General features: G+C 36.6%; 1 protein-coding gene across 1 annotated transcript in view; it reads left to right on the top strand.

The window, feature by feature from the left end:
* UNC79 (unc-79 homolog, NALCN channel complex subunit) overlaps nt 1-19,529 on the top strand; it is a 291,664-nt gene that overhangs the window by 41,272 nt on the left and 230,863 nt on the right. Inside the window, exons 8-9 of the mRNA XM_036735956.1 lie at nt 10,832-10,920; nt 11,571-11,611. Of these exons, the coding sequence (XP_036591851.1) occupies nt 10,832-10,920; nt 11,571-11,611 (130 nt within the window). The remainder of the gene's footprint in view (nt 1-10,831; nt 10,921-11,570; nt 11,612-19,529) is intronic.

The raw sequence follows: 19,529 nt of genomic DNA, 5'->3' as shown, positions 1-19,529 counted from the left end.
ACTACCTAAATGCCATTATATAAAACTGCAGGTTATATAAAAACAATGCCTAAAATATTTGACAAAGCAACATGAAAATACTTGATGAATTTGTATATCAACGATCCAAAGTAATTATGCTGATATTTAAGAGACACACAGTATGGAGAAGCAGCATGTTTTGGTGGAAAGAAAACTGTATTTGGAGTCAGAGAAGCTGGATTCAAATCCTTGTTTTAAAACTTACAACTTTTGGCAAGTAACCTAAGTCCTCTGCATCTCAGTTTCCTGATCTGTAAAATTAAGGTTAAACTAGGTGACCTCAAAAGTCCCTTTCTTCTTTAAGTCTGTGATTTTTAGGACAGAAGGAATGTAAGTGCAGCTCAACATAGCTGTGTTTTGGACAAGTGCTAGATAGAGTGCTAGCATCTCTAAGCTGTTAACTCTCATATTTTTCTCTATGAAACTTTTCCCATTTAAATTCTGTGAAGTTAGAGAAAGATATGTAATGTGATGAAACCTGAGGGTTATTTCAATTGTCAAAAGAACGATAATACAAGTTTGCTTAATTGAACAAAAAGACTTAGAAAATCTGAATCTATAAGATGTAGTAGATATGTCAGAGAGTGATTACTTGTTTACATAACAACTCTTCACTTTTAAAAAATATGCCACAGGGTATCTTTTAAAAAAAACGAACCTTCTTAGTACTTCAGACATTTCAATACAGATGATTATAGGTTTCATACAATTTAAAGCTGGAATGGATTGGGGAGATTGTCCAATCCTTTTTACACAAGAGGAAACTGAGTCCTAGGTGGGGCAAGTGGCTTGCCCAAGGTCATGCAGGTAGTAAGTCGCACAGTCGGAATTCAAGCCAAAGTCTCCACATTCAGTGCTCTTTCTTCTAGGGATGAGGGGAAACATTTGGTTCAAGCGTTTCAGGGATGAGGTGAAACTTTAGGCTCAAATCACTGTTGGTGATCAATCAGGAATCAAGGCAAAATATTTCTAAAGTTAAAATGTAATTAAATGGGAAAATAGGCCCCATTGGCTAAAATTCAATTTATATATAACTTTTGAGGAAAGCATGAGTTGTTTAAAATGAGATCCACCTATAAGAACTTTTTAAAAAATCTATCAGTTTATATATCCATTAGCTCCCAATGACAAAAGCGTCTACTTTTCCTAGGAGGAAATTTAGTTATCCAATTGTGAAAACAAAACAATGAAGGTGAACTGAGTTCAGGCATTGGCAAGTGGTCAAGTTAGGTAATGTATGCTATTTTGTAGTGGTTCTGCCAAGATCATTATCATAAATCTCCTATTTTAAGGGACATGATTTCTTAACCATAAAAATTCATCTGGCTTTCATAGAGTAGGATGCCGATGTGCTTAGTAAAATACATGTACATCCCTAAATCTGGAATATTTACATGACGGATAGCATGATGTGAAGGAAAGAACACTAGATTAGGAGTGAGGAGATCTTGGCTCTGCAATAAATTCCCTGTGTGACTTTGGGCAAGTCCCTTCCCCTCTCTGGGCCCCAATTTCCTCATCTATCAAATGAGAGGGTTGACATAGATCAATCAAAAAATGTATTTATTAAGGGTCTACTGTTGGCCAAGCATTGGGGCAGATGCTGCAGACATAGACTAAAATGAAACAGATCCTGTCCTCAAAGAGCTTATATTCTGTTGGCAGAAACAACTGTAAAGATATGGGTAAAGATAAAATATATTTTATAAAATATAAAATACAGAGTAAAAACAAGGTGATTTTTTTCAGGGGAAGTGGTGGTGAGATAGCAGGTAGGAGATCAGGAAAATTATCAAGAGGTAGCGCTTCAGCTGAGCTTTGAGGGAAGCTGGGAATTCTCAGGGACAGAAGTTACGAGGGACCAATGATTTTAACAGAGAAGTCTATTCTCTTCACTCTAACAGCAGTAAAAATGGAGTCCTGCAGTGGGTATAGTCAACATCTATACTTGTAAGAGGATTTGGGCCCTTACTCGTTTCACCTAGGTAGGTGAGACACCCCACTTCTCTTTGGGGTTTCCTTCAGCCTGCTTATACAGTAGAACATCTAAGCTTTTAGAGGTATGCTGCCATCCCAAGGTTACATTTAAACTGTCTCAGGGTCCTAGGGGTAACCTCTTTTGAGGGAAAATACAATTCCTCTAATCATCACTCTAGTTCTTCATCCCCCGGGGCAATATTTTTTCTATTTACATAACCAGCTACTCACAATAATAATCCTTTTGGATATTAAACATTAATAATAAGGCAAAAGAAATAATACTATAGATATTACTATATTAAATCAAGTACTTAAATAATAACTTACAACACCCACGTAAACCTGGATCACACTTTCCCACCAGAGCTATGGGGAATAGTCCTAAAGTTAAAATGTAAGTAAATGAGAAAATAGAACTCATTGGCAAAAGTTCAATTTATATATAACTTTAGAAGAATGTATGAATTGTTTAAATTTAGATCCCTCTATAAGAACTTTTAAAAAAATCTATCGGTTTATATATCCATTAGCCCCCAGTGATGAGCTGCCATGGAAACACACGAGGAAGAAAAATTCATGCTTTGGGGCAATTAACTCTAGACTTCAGAGTTCAATGCTATTGGCCCATCCAGGAACATCTGTACCATGTGAAACTGCTTCTCTACTCATTACTTAACTGCTGAACCTCATCATTCTTAAGCTGGGGAAAGCCTCTGTTTGACTGACTAGTTGACTTTGAGCTTCATTATAATACAGGCAAATTGAGGGACTGTCTTTTGCCTCTATTTGTATACATGGAGCTTCGCACAGTGCCCAGCACATAGCAGGTGCTTAATAAATTTTGACTATCCAAAATAAACATGTGTCATCAAGAGTGTAATTTGAACATAGCCTTTATAAGGTTTTTCAATTAACTATCGCCATTATAGTCTGTTTAGAAAGTATTAGCTCTCAATATAAGTAGGATTTCTCTTTAAGCCAGACAACTGCAGCACTGATGAAACTATCTCTGGGCTACACAGACTAGCCTGGCCAATTATTTACTCACCTGGATGTTATTCTGTCCAATCAAAACAGAGCTCTCAGCAACACAAGTCCTCTCACCAGCAAAGCTCCCTCTGCACTTTCTTCTTAAATCAGAGGAGGCAGCAACGAGCCCTTATGAAAAGCATCTTTTCTAAATCTGTTGTTCAGTGGTGTCTGACTTTTCGTGACTCCATGGACCACAGCATGCCAGGCCTTTCTGTCCTCCACTATCTCCTGAAGTCTGTCCAAACTTATGTTCATTGCTTCTGTGACCCTATCTCTCCATCTCTTCTTCTGCCATCCTCCTTCAACCTTTCCTAACATTAGGGTCTTTTCCAGTTAGTCCTGTCTTCTCATTACGTGGTCAGAGCATTTAAGCTTCAGCTTCAGTGTGTGACCTTCCAATGAATATTCTGAATTAATTTATTTAAGTATTGATTGACTTGATCTTCTTGTTGTCCAAGGGCCTTTCAAAAATCTTCTCCAGCACTGTAATTCAAAAGTGTTGATTCTGCAGTGCTGAGCTTTCCTTATAGTCCGACTCTCACGGACATGCATTACTATAGGAAAAACCATATATTTGATTATACAGACTTTTGTTGACAAGGTAATGCCTTTGCTTTTTAGTCTGCTGTCCAGATTTGCCATAGCGTTCCTTCCAAGGAGCAAGTGTCATTAAATTTCATGGCAGCAGTCACCATCTGCAGTGATCTTTGAGTCCAAGAATATAAAATCTGACACTCCTTCCAATTCTTCTCCCTCTATTTGCCAGTAAGTAATGAGACCAGTTGCCAAGATCTTAGTTTTTTTGATGTTGTTTCAAGCCAGCTTTTATACTCTCCTCTTTCACCCTCATCAAGAGGCTTCTTAATTCTTCTTCACTTTCTGCCATTAGAGTGATATCATCTGCATATCTGAGATTGTTGATATTTCTCTGGCTTTTGATTCATCCATTCTGGCCTTGTCTTGCTCCTTTTCTAATCTTAAACTAACCAGTTGTTTCATGTTCAGTTCTAACTGTTGTTTCTTGACCCGCATACAGGTTCCTCAGAAGACAAAAAAGATGATCTGGTGTGCTCATCTCATTTAAGACTTGCCACATTTTGTTGTGGTCCACACAGCCAAAGCCTTTAGTGTAGTCAATGAAGCAGAGCTAGACATTTTTTCATGCTTTCTCCATAATCCAGTGAATGTTGGCAATTCGGTTTCTAGTTCTTCTGACTCTTTGAAAACCAGCCTGCTTTTCTGGTAATTCTTGGTTCACATATTGCTGAAGCCTAACTTGCAGAATCTTGAGCATAAACTTGCTGGCATACGAAATGAGTGTATTTGTTCAGTAATTCGAACATTCTTTGGCATTGCCTTTCTTGAGGATTGGTATATAACCTGATCTTTCCAATCCAGTGACAATTGTTGAGTTTTCCGAATTTGCTGGCATATTGAGTGTAGCACTTTAACAGCATCATCTTTTAGGATTTTACATGGCTCAGCTGGAATTCCAACACCTCTACTAAACTTGTTGTTAGCAATGCCTTTTAAGGCACTTGACATAAGGTCCATTCTCTAGGATGTCTGGCTCTAGATCAGTAACCACACCTTTGTGATTATCAGTGATGTTAAATTCTTTCTTGTATAGTTCTTTTGTACATTCTTGTTACCTCTTTGTAATCTCTTATGCTCCTGCTAAGTGCCTACCATTTTTGTCTTTTATTATGCCATTTTTGCATGAAACATTCCCTTATTGTCTCTAATTTTCTTGAAGAAATCTCTTATCTTTCTCCTTCTATTGTTTTCTTCTATTTCTTTGCATTGCACGTTTAAGACAACTTTACTCTCCTTGTTATTCTCTGGAATTCTGTATTCAATTGGGTATCTCTTTCCCTTTCTCCTTTACCTTTCTTCTTTCCTTCTTTTCTCAGTGGTTTGTAAAGCCTATTAGACAGCCATTTTACTTTCTTGCTCTTTTCTTTGAAATGTCTTTTGTTGTTACCACTTATACAATATTGTGAATGTCTGTCTATGATTCTTCAGGTACTCTATACACCAGATCTAATCCCTTGAATCTATTCATCACTTCTACTTCATGTTCATAAGTGATATTATTTAGGTCATACCTATGCAGGCTGATGGTTTTCCCTATTTTCTTCAATTTAAGTCTGGATTTTGCAATAAGAATCTCATGATTTGAGCCACAGTTCACTCCAGGTTTTGTTTTAACTGATTATATAGAGCTTCTGCATCTTTGCTGCAAAGTATATTATCAACCTGACTTGTATATGGACTCTCTGGTGATGTCCAATTGTAGTCACCTTTTGGGTTGTTGAAAAACTCTAGGGTACACTAAAGGGCAATAGCTGTCATGGGAACTCTTGGTCAATGACAACAATTCTCTCCAACCAATCAGGAATCTCTCAACAGAAGCCTCTTCTTAGATGATTGCCTTTCTTGAGGATTGGTATATAAACTGATCTTTCCAATCTAACAGTTGTTTCTTGACCCACATGCAGGTTCCTCAGAAGACAAGTAAGATGATCTGGTATTCTCATCTCTTTTAAGACTTGCCACATTTTGTTGTGATCCATACAGTCAAAGGCTTTAGTGTAGTCAATGAAGCAGAACTAGACATTTTTTGGTGCTTTCTCTTAACTCCAATTCCTAGGAACTGAAAAACTGTTCAGCCCTTTTGCTGTCTTCACTTCTCTTCCTTTGCTGCTGCTCTCTTTTCTGGCTCTTCTCCTCTTGTTCTTTCACTATATTAATTGTAGTTCAGTGGCTTAATTGAGAGTCTTCTGACCCTCAATGACTTATCTTTCCCTTAAAAAAACCTCACAGCTCCACAAATTTACCCTATCCAATTGACAGTCCTTTTAAAATCATAATTTGGCCTTCAATCTGGCCTACATGAGTTCTCATTTTCTTAGTTTTACCCTACTCTACTGCTGTCTCTCAGTAGGAGGAGACCTAAGAGAGAGCAGTGTCATGAAAACTCAGAGTATCCTGGAGGAGAGGGTGATCAGGAGTGTCACTTGCTGTTGAGAAGTCAAGAAGGTTGAAGACTGAGAAAGGACCATTGGATTGGACAATTACTAGATCCTTGGTATTACTGGAGAGAGCATTTTCATTTGAATGATGAGGCTGGAGGACAGAATGCAAAGATTGGAGAAGTAAGAGGGGAAGAAGTGGAACAAATGAGTAAAGATGGCTTTTACTAGGAGTATGGCTATGTAAGAGAGGATAGATGATCTCTAAGGTTTCTTCATCCCTGGCATTCTGTGTCCTAAAATTCAATCTAGCTTAATGTTCTCTGTTCTAACATCCCATGTGCTAAGTTCCTTTCTACTTTCTAATTTCTGTGTCTTTAAGTAGGCAGTTGCATAGACAAAATTGAGTTTACCTACAACTTTCCATTACCATGCAAATTGTTTTAGATTAGATTATATGCAAAAACTTTTAACTTAAAAAATTTTAGGTGACAAATGGTCGTGTGTTTGAAAAATTAGATGCAAATATTCTCTGGGTGGAAGTTCACATACTGGTGGGCAGGCAATAGAAGGCAGTTGCCTAGGTTGCTATATGTTGGTGTGGGAGGAAAGCAATGAAAGACCTTTCTTATATATGGCTTTTTATAAAATATACACATATTAGTTCTAGAACATTATGCTCTTGATGACACATAAGGATTTATTTTGGTATGTCAATAAACATTTATTAAGTACCTTCTATATTTTAGGCACTGTGCTAAGTTCTGTGTATGCAAAAAGAGGCAAAAGACAGTTCCTTAATTTTCATATATTATGGTGAAGCTCAAAGTCAACTAGTTGATAAATCAGCATTTAGCAAACATTTATTACATGCCAGGCGCTGTGCTAAGCCTTGAAAACTTAGCTTCCAATAGATACTAACCCAAAGGAGACACAATTTTCAAACCCTGCTAAACTCACAAAGCCTTGGATTCAGGTTTAATGGTTTGGTTCATGATTATGTGGGTGGCAATATATCTCCTTAATTGTTTATCCTTGCATTGGTTCATTACCTTTTAGGGAGTCTTCATCAGTAACATTCCATAAGACTTTAGGCTATCTTCTGGGATTACTTAATTTATAAAATTCTAACCATACTTAAAGTAATTTTAAGAATTTTACTGATATGTCTTTTTATATGATTGCCACTTCTTGATATTATCTCCCTTCCTTCTCTTCCTTGGCAGTCAATCAACAAGCATTTATTAAGTACTTACTATGTATTAGGCATTATTCCAAATACTGAGGATACAAAGAAAAATAATAAAAAAAACCCGGTCCCTACCTGCAATGATCTTATATTCTAATGGAGGAGATAATATATATGTAAATCAGAATATACAAGATAAATACAGAGAATATGGAAAGTAACCTTAGAGGAGAGAATACAAGTAGCTGGGAAGACCAGGAAAGTCCTTCTAAAATAGGTGGGCTTGAACTATATCTTAAAGGAAACTAGAGTTCTTAAGAGTTGGAGGTTGAGAAGGAGAATGTTCCAGGTATGGAGAATAACTAATATGAAGTTAAGGAGACAGGAGATGAAATGTCAGGTGGGAGGAACAGCAAATGGGCCAGGAGGACTGAATAGAATGGAGTGGAGTGGAGTGGAGTGGAGATTTGAGACTGGGAGACCAATTAGAAGGCTATTGAAATAGTTCATGCTAGAGGTGATGAGGGGCTGAATGAGGTGATGATTATGAGAGTGGAGAGAAGGGGACATGTGTAAGACATATTGAAGGTAGAAATGATAAGATTGGGCAACAAATTGGATATGTGGGGTAAGCAAGTGAGAGGGATCAAGAATGACACTGAGGTTTAGAATTTGAGTGATCAGAAGGATGGTGGCACCTTCGACAGTAGTAAAGAAGTTTGAAGGAGGGAAAGGTTTTGATGGAAAAGACAATATTTTCTGTATTGGACATGTTAAATTTAAAATACTTACAGGATCCCTATATCATCTAGCCTGGGATGTCTAAAAGGCAGTTAGTGACATGGGACCACATTAGAGGAGAGATAAGAGCTAGACAAAACAATCTGGGAATCAGCTACATAGAGATGATAATTGAACCCACAGGAGCTGATGAAATCACCACATGAGATGGCATAGAGAAGTACAGAGAAGAGGGCTGAGGCCAGAGACATGGGCCATAGCCATAGTGAGTGGCCATGACCTGGGCGAAGTTCCAGCAAAAGAGACTGAGAAGGAACAGACAGGTATGAGAGTAGAGTTATGCAAGCCCAGAAAGGAGAAAGTATCCAGGAGGAGAAGATGGTCAATAATTTCAAATGCTGCATATTTTTTATATTTAAATGTTTCCCTTGATCGAGAAGGATGAGGACTGAGAAAAGGCCATTGGCTTTGATGGTTAAGAGATAATTGGTAACTGAAAAGAGCAGGTTCAGTTGAATGATGAGGTCAGAAGCCAAACTGCATAGATTTTAAGAAGAGAATGAGAGAGAAGGAGAGGCATTTAGTGCAGACAGCTTTCTCAAGGAATTTAGCTAAAATGGAGGAGAGACATAGGACAATAGCTAGTGGACATGATGGGATACAAGCTAGAGTTTTTATTTTTTTAAGGTTGGGAGAGAATTGGATGTGTTTGCAGATAGCTAAGAAGGACGCAGCAGTTAGGAAGAGATTGAAGGTTAGCAGAAGCATAAACCTTCCCTTGTAACAAAGAACCCCAGTTAAGCAAAACCGACTAAGACGATAACAATCTCTGGCAGCAATTTTTGGCACTGGTAGTCTTGCAACTCTCTAAAAAAAGGAGGGAGGCACATTTCCTTGTTTTGTCTTAGGGCCAAGACTGGCCATTGTAATTACAGAGCACCAACTTCATTTTAATATTCTTTTTGTTTATATTATTTTAGTCATTATGCATATTGTTTTTCTGTTTCTTCTCACTTTGTATCAGTTCATATGTCTTTACATATTTCTTTGAATTATTCATCATTTCTCTTGATACAATAATATTTCTTGCATTCATATACAATAATTTGTTCAGCCATGCTCCATCTACTTTATTTTTGGTTTTGCTAATAGCATTTATTTAAACTTAGCAATTTTCACTATTTTTCCATGTCTTTGAAACTCCTTCAGACTTTGGATTTTAAAGGAAAGGCTGATTGGGATAATATGATCTGGTAGCTTTTTTCTCCTCAAAATCAGTAAATGCATTTAAAGAACAGAGCTTTGGTAGGTTTTTATGGCCTCTGGGTAGAAGGAAATCTCAGAAGACTTTGTACCAAGTACATTAACTGCGCAGCAGGGGTTGTGTATATTTTGAAGACCAAGAAGAATTGAAAATGACCTTGGAAAATTAGACAGATAGACTTTCTCTTAATTTGTTCGCTCTTGAAACATTCTCTTGAAAAGTGGCAAATTCAGCTGGCCTTCTGGATGTTTCATCCATCTAATGCTAGATATCCCCAGATGTTTGAAAATACCTTGAGAGTTGACTAGCTGGATTCACAAAACAATTATATAATAGGGATAGCAAATTAGAGCAGAGGCAGAGTGTTATAGTGAAAATAGTTAATAGGTAAGATTTTGATCTGGGACCTGCTGCTTCTTTGCTGTGTGACCTTGGGCAAATCACTTCTTTCTGGATCTCAATTTCCTTCTCTATAAAATGAGCAGATTGGACAAGATGATTCTTAAAGTCCCTTCCTGCTCTCACAGTCTATGATTCTGAGTACTCAGTGGGGGAGAACCCTCATGGTCGATGAAATGACTGATGGATGGAGTTTTACAGTAAAACTCACTCAACAGTAGTTAGAATGATCAAATTTCTGAGTGAAAACTTAAAAAAGCAAAGATTCCATACCAGCATTTTAGAAAAGAAAAACATATCCTAACTTAGAGAAACAGAGAAAAGCCAACTGCTTTAAGTATAACTTCCTTATATTATAGCACTTTTCCAAACTGTAATTATTTTTCCAAAAAAAAAAATTGATATGCACTCTTTCTTCTCTTTATGAATGACTAATCATTTTCCTTCTCCTGAAGAGACATTATTATCTGTTTATTGCTTTAGGGAGTGATTTTCAACTCCAGTGATCTCTATTCAAATGGGAAGCTCTATTATATTGTACTATGGCAGCTAAGTGGCTCAGTGTATAGAGAACTCTGGGCCTGGAGTCAAGAAGACTTCAATTAAAATTTGTCCTCAGATATTCACTAGCTATGTATGTGACCCTATGCAAGTCACTTAACCTCCATTGGCCTTAGTTCACTGGAGAAGGAAATGGCAAACCATCCCAGTATCTTTGTCAAGAAAATCCCAAAATGGGTCATGAAGACTTGGGCATGATTGAACTACAAATTATATAACATAATACCCTTTAAAAATATTTTCAGGGGCTGGGTAATCTCCAGGACTCTGGTTATTTAGACTAAAAAGAAAACAATAGCTAGTTTGAGCCTCAACCATGTAATATTTAGCTGGAAGAGCAGTTCTAGATTTTCTCTAGCAACTCTCTAGACTTTCATGGAAACATTGTTCCTCCTTCTTGGAGAGAAGTGATCCAGCATAGTAGGAAGAGCGCTACTTAGGGGAAAAAGAAGTGGGTTCAACTTCTTGCTCTGCCCATAACTACTCTTGGAAAGTCATTTAGTTTCTCCAGGACTCAGTTCTTCATATGTAACACGGACAGCATCCTTGTTTCAAAGGGTTTTGGCAATGTTTGAAATTGAGGAACGTATGAGAGGTATCAATGTATGATTTAGCAATGAAGAAGCTGCTATGAAGAGAAATGTTCACTTGGCCTCTTTTTTGTTTCAGATGTGCATAGACCCCTCTCTGTCCGTGGCTTTAGGAGATAAACCACCACCATTATACCTTTGCGAAGAATGTAGCCAGAGGATTGCAGGGTAGGTAAAGTCATCAATGACACAAATAAAACGAAGAGTCATAATGAGTTCAGAAAGAAAGTCCTTCCAGTATTAGCATTCTATACCACGAGCTAAATTTCTCTAAAACTCGTCCAGTAATTAACTTTAAAGGTTTTGTTGTGTGCCATTGAACACATTCCCAGTCTTCCTTTAGAAGCTCTCTGCACTCAGAAGTTGCAAAGTGACACTGGAAGCAGCCGGGAAAACAATCCTGTTTAATGACATTAGCCTTGGATTTGAAGTTGTCCCTTGTCACCAAGTCATGGGTTTAAGAAAATGGAATCGAAACCTATGGCTTCCAAATATAACTTGTATTTCAGATAGGTGTGTCTGCTTAGCAGTTTTGCAGCAGTCACAATTGGCTCAGCACAGACCATACTATATTTTCTTTGCCCTAATTAGCATCTGGAAAGCATAATTAAAAAATAACTGAATATGATGAAATGTCTATAATTTTAAATTTAACCTCAAAGAAACAGACATTTAAAAAGTTTATTATGATAGGACTCTTAATTATGCTCCATTTCTATAAAAAGGATTTTAGCAACAGGGGGTCTTCCAAAGCACTCATTTGGAGAGCAATGTAGCAGCGTATTTAAAATGTGAAATATGGTGTTCTTTCTCCATAGGGATCACAGTGAATGGCTGATTGATGTTCTCCTCCCACAAGGTAGGATTTACTCCATCTAGGTTCGATAATGAGTAATTATGAATAATGCTGTCATTCTTTGTGTATATCTTTATTACTTATTTATTTAAATTATTTAATTAAGATACCAGCAGCCTCAAATTTTTGACATATGGCACAAAGACACCAGGGATGTGTAGACTGGAGGGATATGATAATTTTCTTCAAGCACTTAAAGGGCTACCTCTCAGAAAAGGGATTGTTCTATTTGGTCCCGGAAAGCAGAACCAGGGACAATGGGAGAAAACGCAAAGAGACAAATTTAGTCTTGAGGAAAGGACAAACATAGTAATGGTTAGTCTGATTAGTCCTCTAACAAAGTGCAATGAACTTCTTTGGGAGGTGATGAGTCCTCTGTCCCCTGAATGTCTTTAGGAAAAAGCTAGATGACAACTTGCCCTCGATGTTTCTCATATGGAAGATTCTTATTTAGGCAAGTGTTGGACTAGGTGGCACATGAGAGAGATTTGGTAATTCTGTTGAGCAGAGGTGCCCAACAGGGGTTGCAGGCCCACGTGGTTTACAACACTGCCCAGTGTGCCAGAGCTAGATTAAAATTAATGGGGAAATGTTTAACAAAATAAATAAAAATGCAATAAAACATAGATAATATTAATTTGTGGTGTTCTAAGTCAGTATGTGTCCCACAGGCATCTTTATGCATAGTTTAGTGGACCTGTTTCTATTTGAGTTTGACATCTTTGCTGTAGAGCAGGATAATATTGTGGGAAGAGCCCCGCAGTTGGGATCCTAACAGTTCAGCTTAAATCCTTATTTTGCTATTCATTGGCTGTGTAGCTATTGAGAAGCCAAATTCTGTTCCTTGAGATTCAATTTTCCCACAGGCACAATGGACACAATAATTGTACCACCTACGTTACAGGATGATTTTGAAGAAAACACTTTGCAGGTCTTAAATTGCTGCAGAAACTTTAGCTTTATGATAGTAATTTTGACTTAGACATATTGTGCTTCTGACCATATTCTTTCTGATATCAGATGAGAGCAGATTTTGACTAGACTGCATCATTTACAAAAACACTTGGCATTCTTGCTTCATACACGTTACAGAATATAAATGTTGGCAAGGGAAGCCAGGTTAACGAGTAAAGCAATTTCTTTGTCTAACTAAGACCATAAATTTGCTCATATGAGTGTACCTGTAAAAGAGTTGGGTTTTCAATCCTTTGGACCAGCTGAGAGGGAAAGGGAGCAAATGTAACACAAAGGAAGAGGAAGTGCTGAAGTTCTTGTCTCGGGAAAACCCTGCTCAAACGTCTCTTGCCCTGATTGGGCTAGAATTCTGATGAGCTGGAGAAACTCTCACTATGACAGTCAGAAGGTTACAGTGGAGAGCATATTTGGCTTAGAATCAGAAGACCAGGATGTGAGTTTAGGCTTTGTTACTTATTAGCGTGTGGTTCCCTTCTCTCCACCTCAGTCTCCTTATCTGTAAAATGGGGCTAATGTGTTACCTAAATCACAGTCCATCTTACCAAGTGGTTTTGATTCAGCCTTCACCACATGTCTCACATTGCTTCCCTCATCTCTATTCTCATTGACTCTAATCTAGCCTATTATAAAAACTCCTAAGGGGTCTTCCGGCTTCTAACCTCTTTTCCCTCCAATCCATCATCCGCAAAGTTGCCAAAATAATTTTCCTAAGGCACAAGTTGGATGATTGCACTCCTTCGCTCTAAAAGCTCCAGAAACTCCATTGCCTCCAGGATAAAATATAAATTCCTAAGCCTGGATGTATAGCACTTTGCAAACCTTAAATGCTTTATATGTAAACTATTATTGTTTATTATTGTCATCATCTGAATCTTTCTCTTTACAAAGATTTGTCAGTTAAATAACATTTATATGAAGTAAAGGACAAAAGATCTTATACCTGAGTAGAGGAGGGAGGGCTGGAACAATTCCTGTGTATTTGAGATCTTTGATCTAGTCTAACTCTCTCCCCATACTAGGCAATACCTTCCGCATTATCTTTGACAGGCTGCTGCTATTTTCCATATAGCTCATCCCACATTTAGTCAGTTCTATTTGTTAGAAAGTTCTTCCCTTTACTTTGATATTTGGATGGATATGAATGAGATATAGGCCCTTTTCTACGGGCAGACTGAAAACCGCCCATGCCTTCTGACTTTGTGTGTCTTGTTTTTCCTATAAATCCTGTAAAAGTTTTTTATTTTCCCATAAGTCCTCTGTAGAGGATCTAGCTAATCAATTGATTAGAAAGCATTTACTTAGCAGCTTGGAATTGTGCCTGGAATCATGATAGTATCTGGAGTCACCAACACAAAAGCTGAAACAGCCCTTATCTTCAAGGAGCTTGTAGGCAACATGTATATATTATGGATTACATGCAAAATAAATATAAGGTAGTTAAATACAAGGTAATTAAGGAAGGAAAATGAAGAAGACAAGGAAGGAAAGCAGGTGAGGAGCCAGAAGAGGTTTCATGTAGCTGTCTTAAAGAAAATGAGGGATATTTTGAGGCAGACAAAAGGAGGGAGCCATTTTAGGCATGGAGGAAATGGGAGGCAGTTAAGTCAGTCAACAAGCATTGGTAAGCATTTACTATGTACTAGGCATTGTACTTAGTGTTGGTGATGCAAAGAGAGGCAAAAAGTCCTCAAAGAGCTCACATTCTGATGGGGAGATAAGAAGACAATATATAAAGAACGATGCACACACAAAAGATATGTGTATGTGCATGTGCATATATGCATACACACATACATGTACATACCAGGGATACGTATACTTCCATATGCACACATGCATTTCCATTTCCACATATATGTCCATACGCACACAAATACATATGTGTATATGTTGTCTTGTATGTAACATAGTTCTTTACATGTTGTCTTGTTATCGCCCCAGTAGGACATGAACTCTTTGAGGGCAAAGACATTGTTTTTTGTCTTTCTTTGTATCCCCAACACTTAATACAATGCCTGGTACATAGTGAACAGGTAAACACTTAATAAATGTTTGTTATATCCATATATAATACACACACACATGCACACACACACACACACACACACACACACACACTAGATGGAAGGTAAAATTAGAGGAGAAGTCACTAGCAGCAAGGGAGGGGGCCAGAAAAGGCCTCCTGCTGAGGGTGGGATTTCAGTTTATTTATTTATTTTAGAATATTTTCACGTACACAGCACAACACAGAGAGAGGATTCAATATAAAACCATCAATTTCCATTTCAGACTGTTCATTTTTTTTTGAAAAACTGTGTGATAAATATTACACATTGTTTTCAGAACTACCCTGCTTTTTTGTGCTTCCTTCTAGGTTTTCTTTTGTTCTCTGACGTGTACTTTTTATTATTTTTCTCTCTTCGTCCTCGTCCTGCCCTAGAGAAGGCTACAATTAAACAAAAATATATGTATATGTATATATATACACACATATACACAAACATATACTATACTATATACATAAATATGTGTATATGTATATATATGTGTATGTGCATGTGTATATACATATACCATACCATACATATTTCTATTTATCAGTTCTTTCTCTGGAGGTGGATAGCATCTTCCTATCTTCCTTCATAAGTCCTTTGTAGTTGGTTTGACTATTTATGATACTCAAGATGAATCAGTCATTCAAATTTGCTCTTAAGACAATATTCCTGTGACTACATACGACATTCTCTTGGTTCTGTTCATTTCACTTTTCATTATTTCATGCAAATCTTGCCATGTTTTCCTAAAATCAGCCAGCTCATCCTTTCTTATAGCACAACAGTACTTCATCACAGTCGTATGGCACAGCTTGTTTAGCCACTTCCCAATTGAAAGACATCGATCATTTTAGCCAATCTGATAGGTGTAAGAGATGATCCAAGGTGTAAGATCTCAAAGTTGTTTAATTTGCATTTCCTCCAACCAATAATGATTTAGAGCATTTTTTTCATGTGACTATATATGCTTTTGATTTCTTCACTGAAAAACTGTCCATTCATATCTTTTGACCATTTATCAGTTGGGGAATGATTTGTATTCTTGTAAATTTGACAACATTCTTTATATACTTGAGAAATGAGACCTTTATCTGAGAGACTATAAAAATTTTCCTCAATTTTCTGTTTTCCCTCTAATCTTGGCTACATTGGTCTTATTTTGTACAACCCCTTTTGATGTAATTAAAATTTTCCATTTTATACCTCACAATGTTCTTTATCTCCTGTTTATTCATAAATTGTTCTCCTATTCCTAAATCTGATAGGTAATATGTAAATGTTCTTCTAGTTTTCTTGTGATATCTCCCTTTATATCTAGGTCATGTATCTATTTTGACCTTGTCTTGGTAAGTGGTTTAAGATATTGGTCTACACCCAGTTTCTGCCAGACTGGTTTTTAAGGAATTATTTTATTCCTTTCTAGCTTTCCCAACAATTTTAACAAATAATGAATTCTTATCCCCCCCCACCCAAATTAAATCTTTACATTTGTCAAATATAGGGTTACTATAATCATTAACTATTGTATATTGTATATCTACTCTGTTCCACTGATCTACCCTTATATGTCTTAGGCAGTACCAGATACTTTTGATAATTATTTGATAATCACTGCCTTATAGTTTAAGATCTGGTACTGCTAAACCTCCTCCATTTTCATTTTTTTTCACTAGTTTCTTTGAAATGCTTGACCTTTTGTTCTTCCAAATGAACTTTGTTATTATTTTTTCTAACTTAGTAAAACAATTTTTTGGTAATTTTTTTGGGATGGCATTGAATGAATAGATTAGTTAGATGAAATTGTCATTTTCATTATATTGGCTTTGCCTGACCATGGACAATTAATATTTCTCCAATTATTTAAATCTGACTTTAGTTGTACGAAGAGTATTTTATAATTATGTTTCTGTAGTTCCTGGATGTGTTTTGGCAGGTATACTCTCAGGTATTTTATATTGTCTATGATTATTTTTTATTTAAAAATAAACATCTCTTACTGTTTCTTCTTGCAGGGTTTTGTTGGTGATATATACAAATGCTTATTGTTTATGTGGGTTCCACATACTTCATATCCCACTACTTCGCTAAAATTATTAATTGTTTCAACTAACTTTTTAGCTGAATCTTTAGGATATTCTAAATATATCATCATATCATCTGCAAAAAGAGATAGTTTATTACCTTATTTCCCATTCTGATTCCTTCAATTTCTTTTTCTTCTTTTATTGCTATCACCAGCATTTCTACAACAATATTGAATAATATTGGTGACACATAATTTCCCTGTTTATCATTTTTAATTAAATATATTTTAGCTTTAATTTTGTCTGAGATCATGATTGCTACCCTTTTTTACATCAGTTGAGGGATAATAAATGCTATTCCATCCCCCCCTTTTCAAACTATCATTTTAAATTGTGTTTCTTGTAAATCACATATTGTTAGATTCTGATTTGGATCTGATTAGATCCATTCTGCTATCCATTTCCCTTTTATGGGTGAATTCATTCCATTCACATTTAAAGTTAAAATTACTAATTGTGTATTTACTTCCATCCTATTTTTCCTTCACTATTTATCCTTCTCGCCCTATTTATCCTATCTCTCCTCACACATCTAATTTACTTCTAACCACTACTTGACCATCCTATTCTTTAATTTATCCATCCCTCTAAGAGTTCTTCCCTTATTCTCTTCCCCAACCTTCCAAAAGTCCCTCCTTTATCTTATCTATTTGTCCTCTTATTTCTCTAATTTAGTTAATTTAGAAGACTTTTATGCCCTTCTAGATATGTATATTATTCCCTCTTTAACCCAGTTATGATGTTAGATTCCCCCACTACCAGCCCTTCACCACCACCTGCTTCCACTATAACAGCTCTTCCATTCATGCCTCATTTGTATAATTACTCCATTTTACCTCTCCCTACCTAATTTTATTTTTTAGAAGCATCCCATCATACTCAACTCAACTCCAAGCCTTTTATCAATGTATACTCTTTCAAATAACCCAAGTAATGAAAATAATCTTAAGAGCACAGATAACATTTTCCCATATAAGAAGTAAACAGTTCAACCAATTAAGTCCCTTATAATTGGTCTTTAATGTTTACCTTATGTTTCTCCTTGATCTTCAATGTCATATTTTCCATTGAGTTCAGGTCTTTTTTTCATGAATGCCTGAAAGTCTTTCAATTCATTAGATGTCCATTTCTCCACACAGGATTATACTTAGCTGGGTAAGTTATTCTTGGTTGCAAGCCCAAGTCTTTTGGTCTTCAAAATTTAATGTTCCAAGCCCTTCAGTCTTTTAATGTAGAAGCTACTAGATCTTGTGTTATCCTGACTATAGCGCCACAGTATTTAAATAGTTTTATTTCTTGCTGCTTGTAGTATTTTCTCCTCAACCTGGTAGCTTCAAACCTTGGCTATGATATTCCTGTAAGTTTTTATCCTGATATTTCTTTCAGTGGTGATGGATGGATTTTTTCCTAGTTCATTTTTATCTTTTTGCTCTATTATTTCAGAGTAATTTTCCTTATAATTTCTTGTAATATTGTAACTAGACTCTTTTTCACATCATAACTTTCATAGTCCAACAATTCTTATGTTGTCTCTCCTCAATCTGTTCTCCAGATCAGTTGTTTTTTTAATGAGATATTTCCCATTCTCTTCTATTTTTTCATTTTTTAAATTATGTTTTATTATTTCTTGCTGTCTTATAACATCATTCACTTCCCCTTGTCCAATTCTAGTTTTTAAGGAATTATTTTATTCCTTAAGTTTTTAGATGTCTTTTTCTAATTGGTTGACTTTTTCATGATTTTATTGGATTGCTCTTATTTTTTTCCCTAACTTTTCCTAAGTGTCTCTCACTTGATTTTTAAAATCCCTTTTAAATTCTTCCAAGAACTCTTTTTTGTGCTTGTGACCATTTGACACTTTTCTTTGACGCAGGAGTGGTTTTTTTTTTACTATCTTTTATTCACTATCTTCTTCTGAGTATGAACCCAGATTTTCTCTGTCTCCATAGTATCAATTTATGATTGGGTTCTTTCTCCTTTGCTTTCTCATTGTTATTATTATTATTATTTTTAGGAGCTTACTACTACAGTCAAGTTCTAGTCCCCCAAGGTATGGGGGATGATGCCTCAGGTTTCAGGTTTTACTTGTGGTTGTTTTCTAAGCTCTGTTTGGTAGCCTGACCTCAGCCATTCCACTTTACCCCTGTGCTATGGCTAGGGCACCCAGCCATGCAATTGTGGCAACTGTCTTGCTCCTTGCAATCCTTCTTGAGACTGTGAACTTCAACTCATCCCTGTTTCAACAATTTGGCTAGCAGCTGCTGTGGGGGTAAAAAACCAACATGAGCCCAACAACAAGAATGCTGCAAGCCCAGGTTCTTTTGATTTACTTTACTAAAGAAAGCAACCTTAAGGGGTTAACAATCTTATTTTAATCCCACATACAATTATCATTCACTCAGCCCAGGGGGAAAAGCCAGCACCCTGAGCTTCAGAGCAAAAACAAACAGAGCAAATAAACACAAATCAACAGATAGATTTCTGCCTGACAAAATCACAATATACAGTTACCAGAGAAGCATCAACATCTGGGTTTTCTTCAAAGCCGGGGAGCTCATAACAACAGCTTGCCTAGAGTCATGTACCACTCCTGCTGTGGCTCAAAGCTCCAAAAGAGAAAGCCAACCTCTGGGTTTATATATCTTGCTCAGGATCAAAGGTGAGTCACACATGCGACTCACCCATGTGACCTAAAATTGTCACAAAAATGCGACTTAAACCCACATGGTCTAAAAGCCTCTGATGTCACAAACATGTCACTCAAATGCATGTAAACTAGGCTTTCCCTTGAGGCAAGGAGGTCATCCA

The sequence above is a fragment of the Trichosurus vulpecula genome, chromosome 8 (genome assembly GCF_011100635.1).
Source record: "Trichosurus vulpecula isolate mTriVul1 chromosome 8, mTriVul1.pri, whole genome shotgun sequence".
Lineage (NCBI taxonomy): Eukaryota > Metazoa > Chordata > Mammalia > Diprotodontia > Phalangeridae > Trichosurus > Trichosurus vulpecula.
This window is presented reverse-complemented; position numbering and strand designations above follow the sequence as displayed.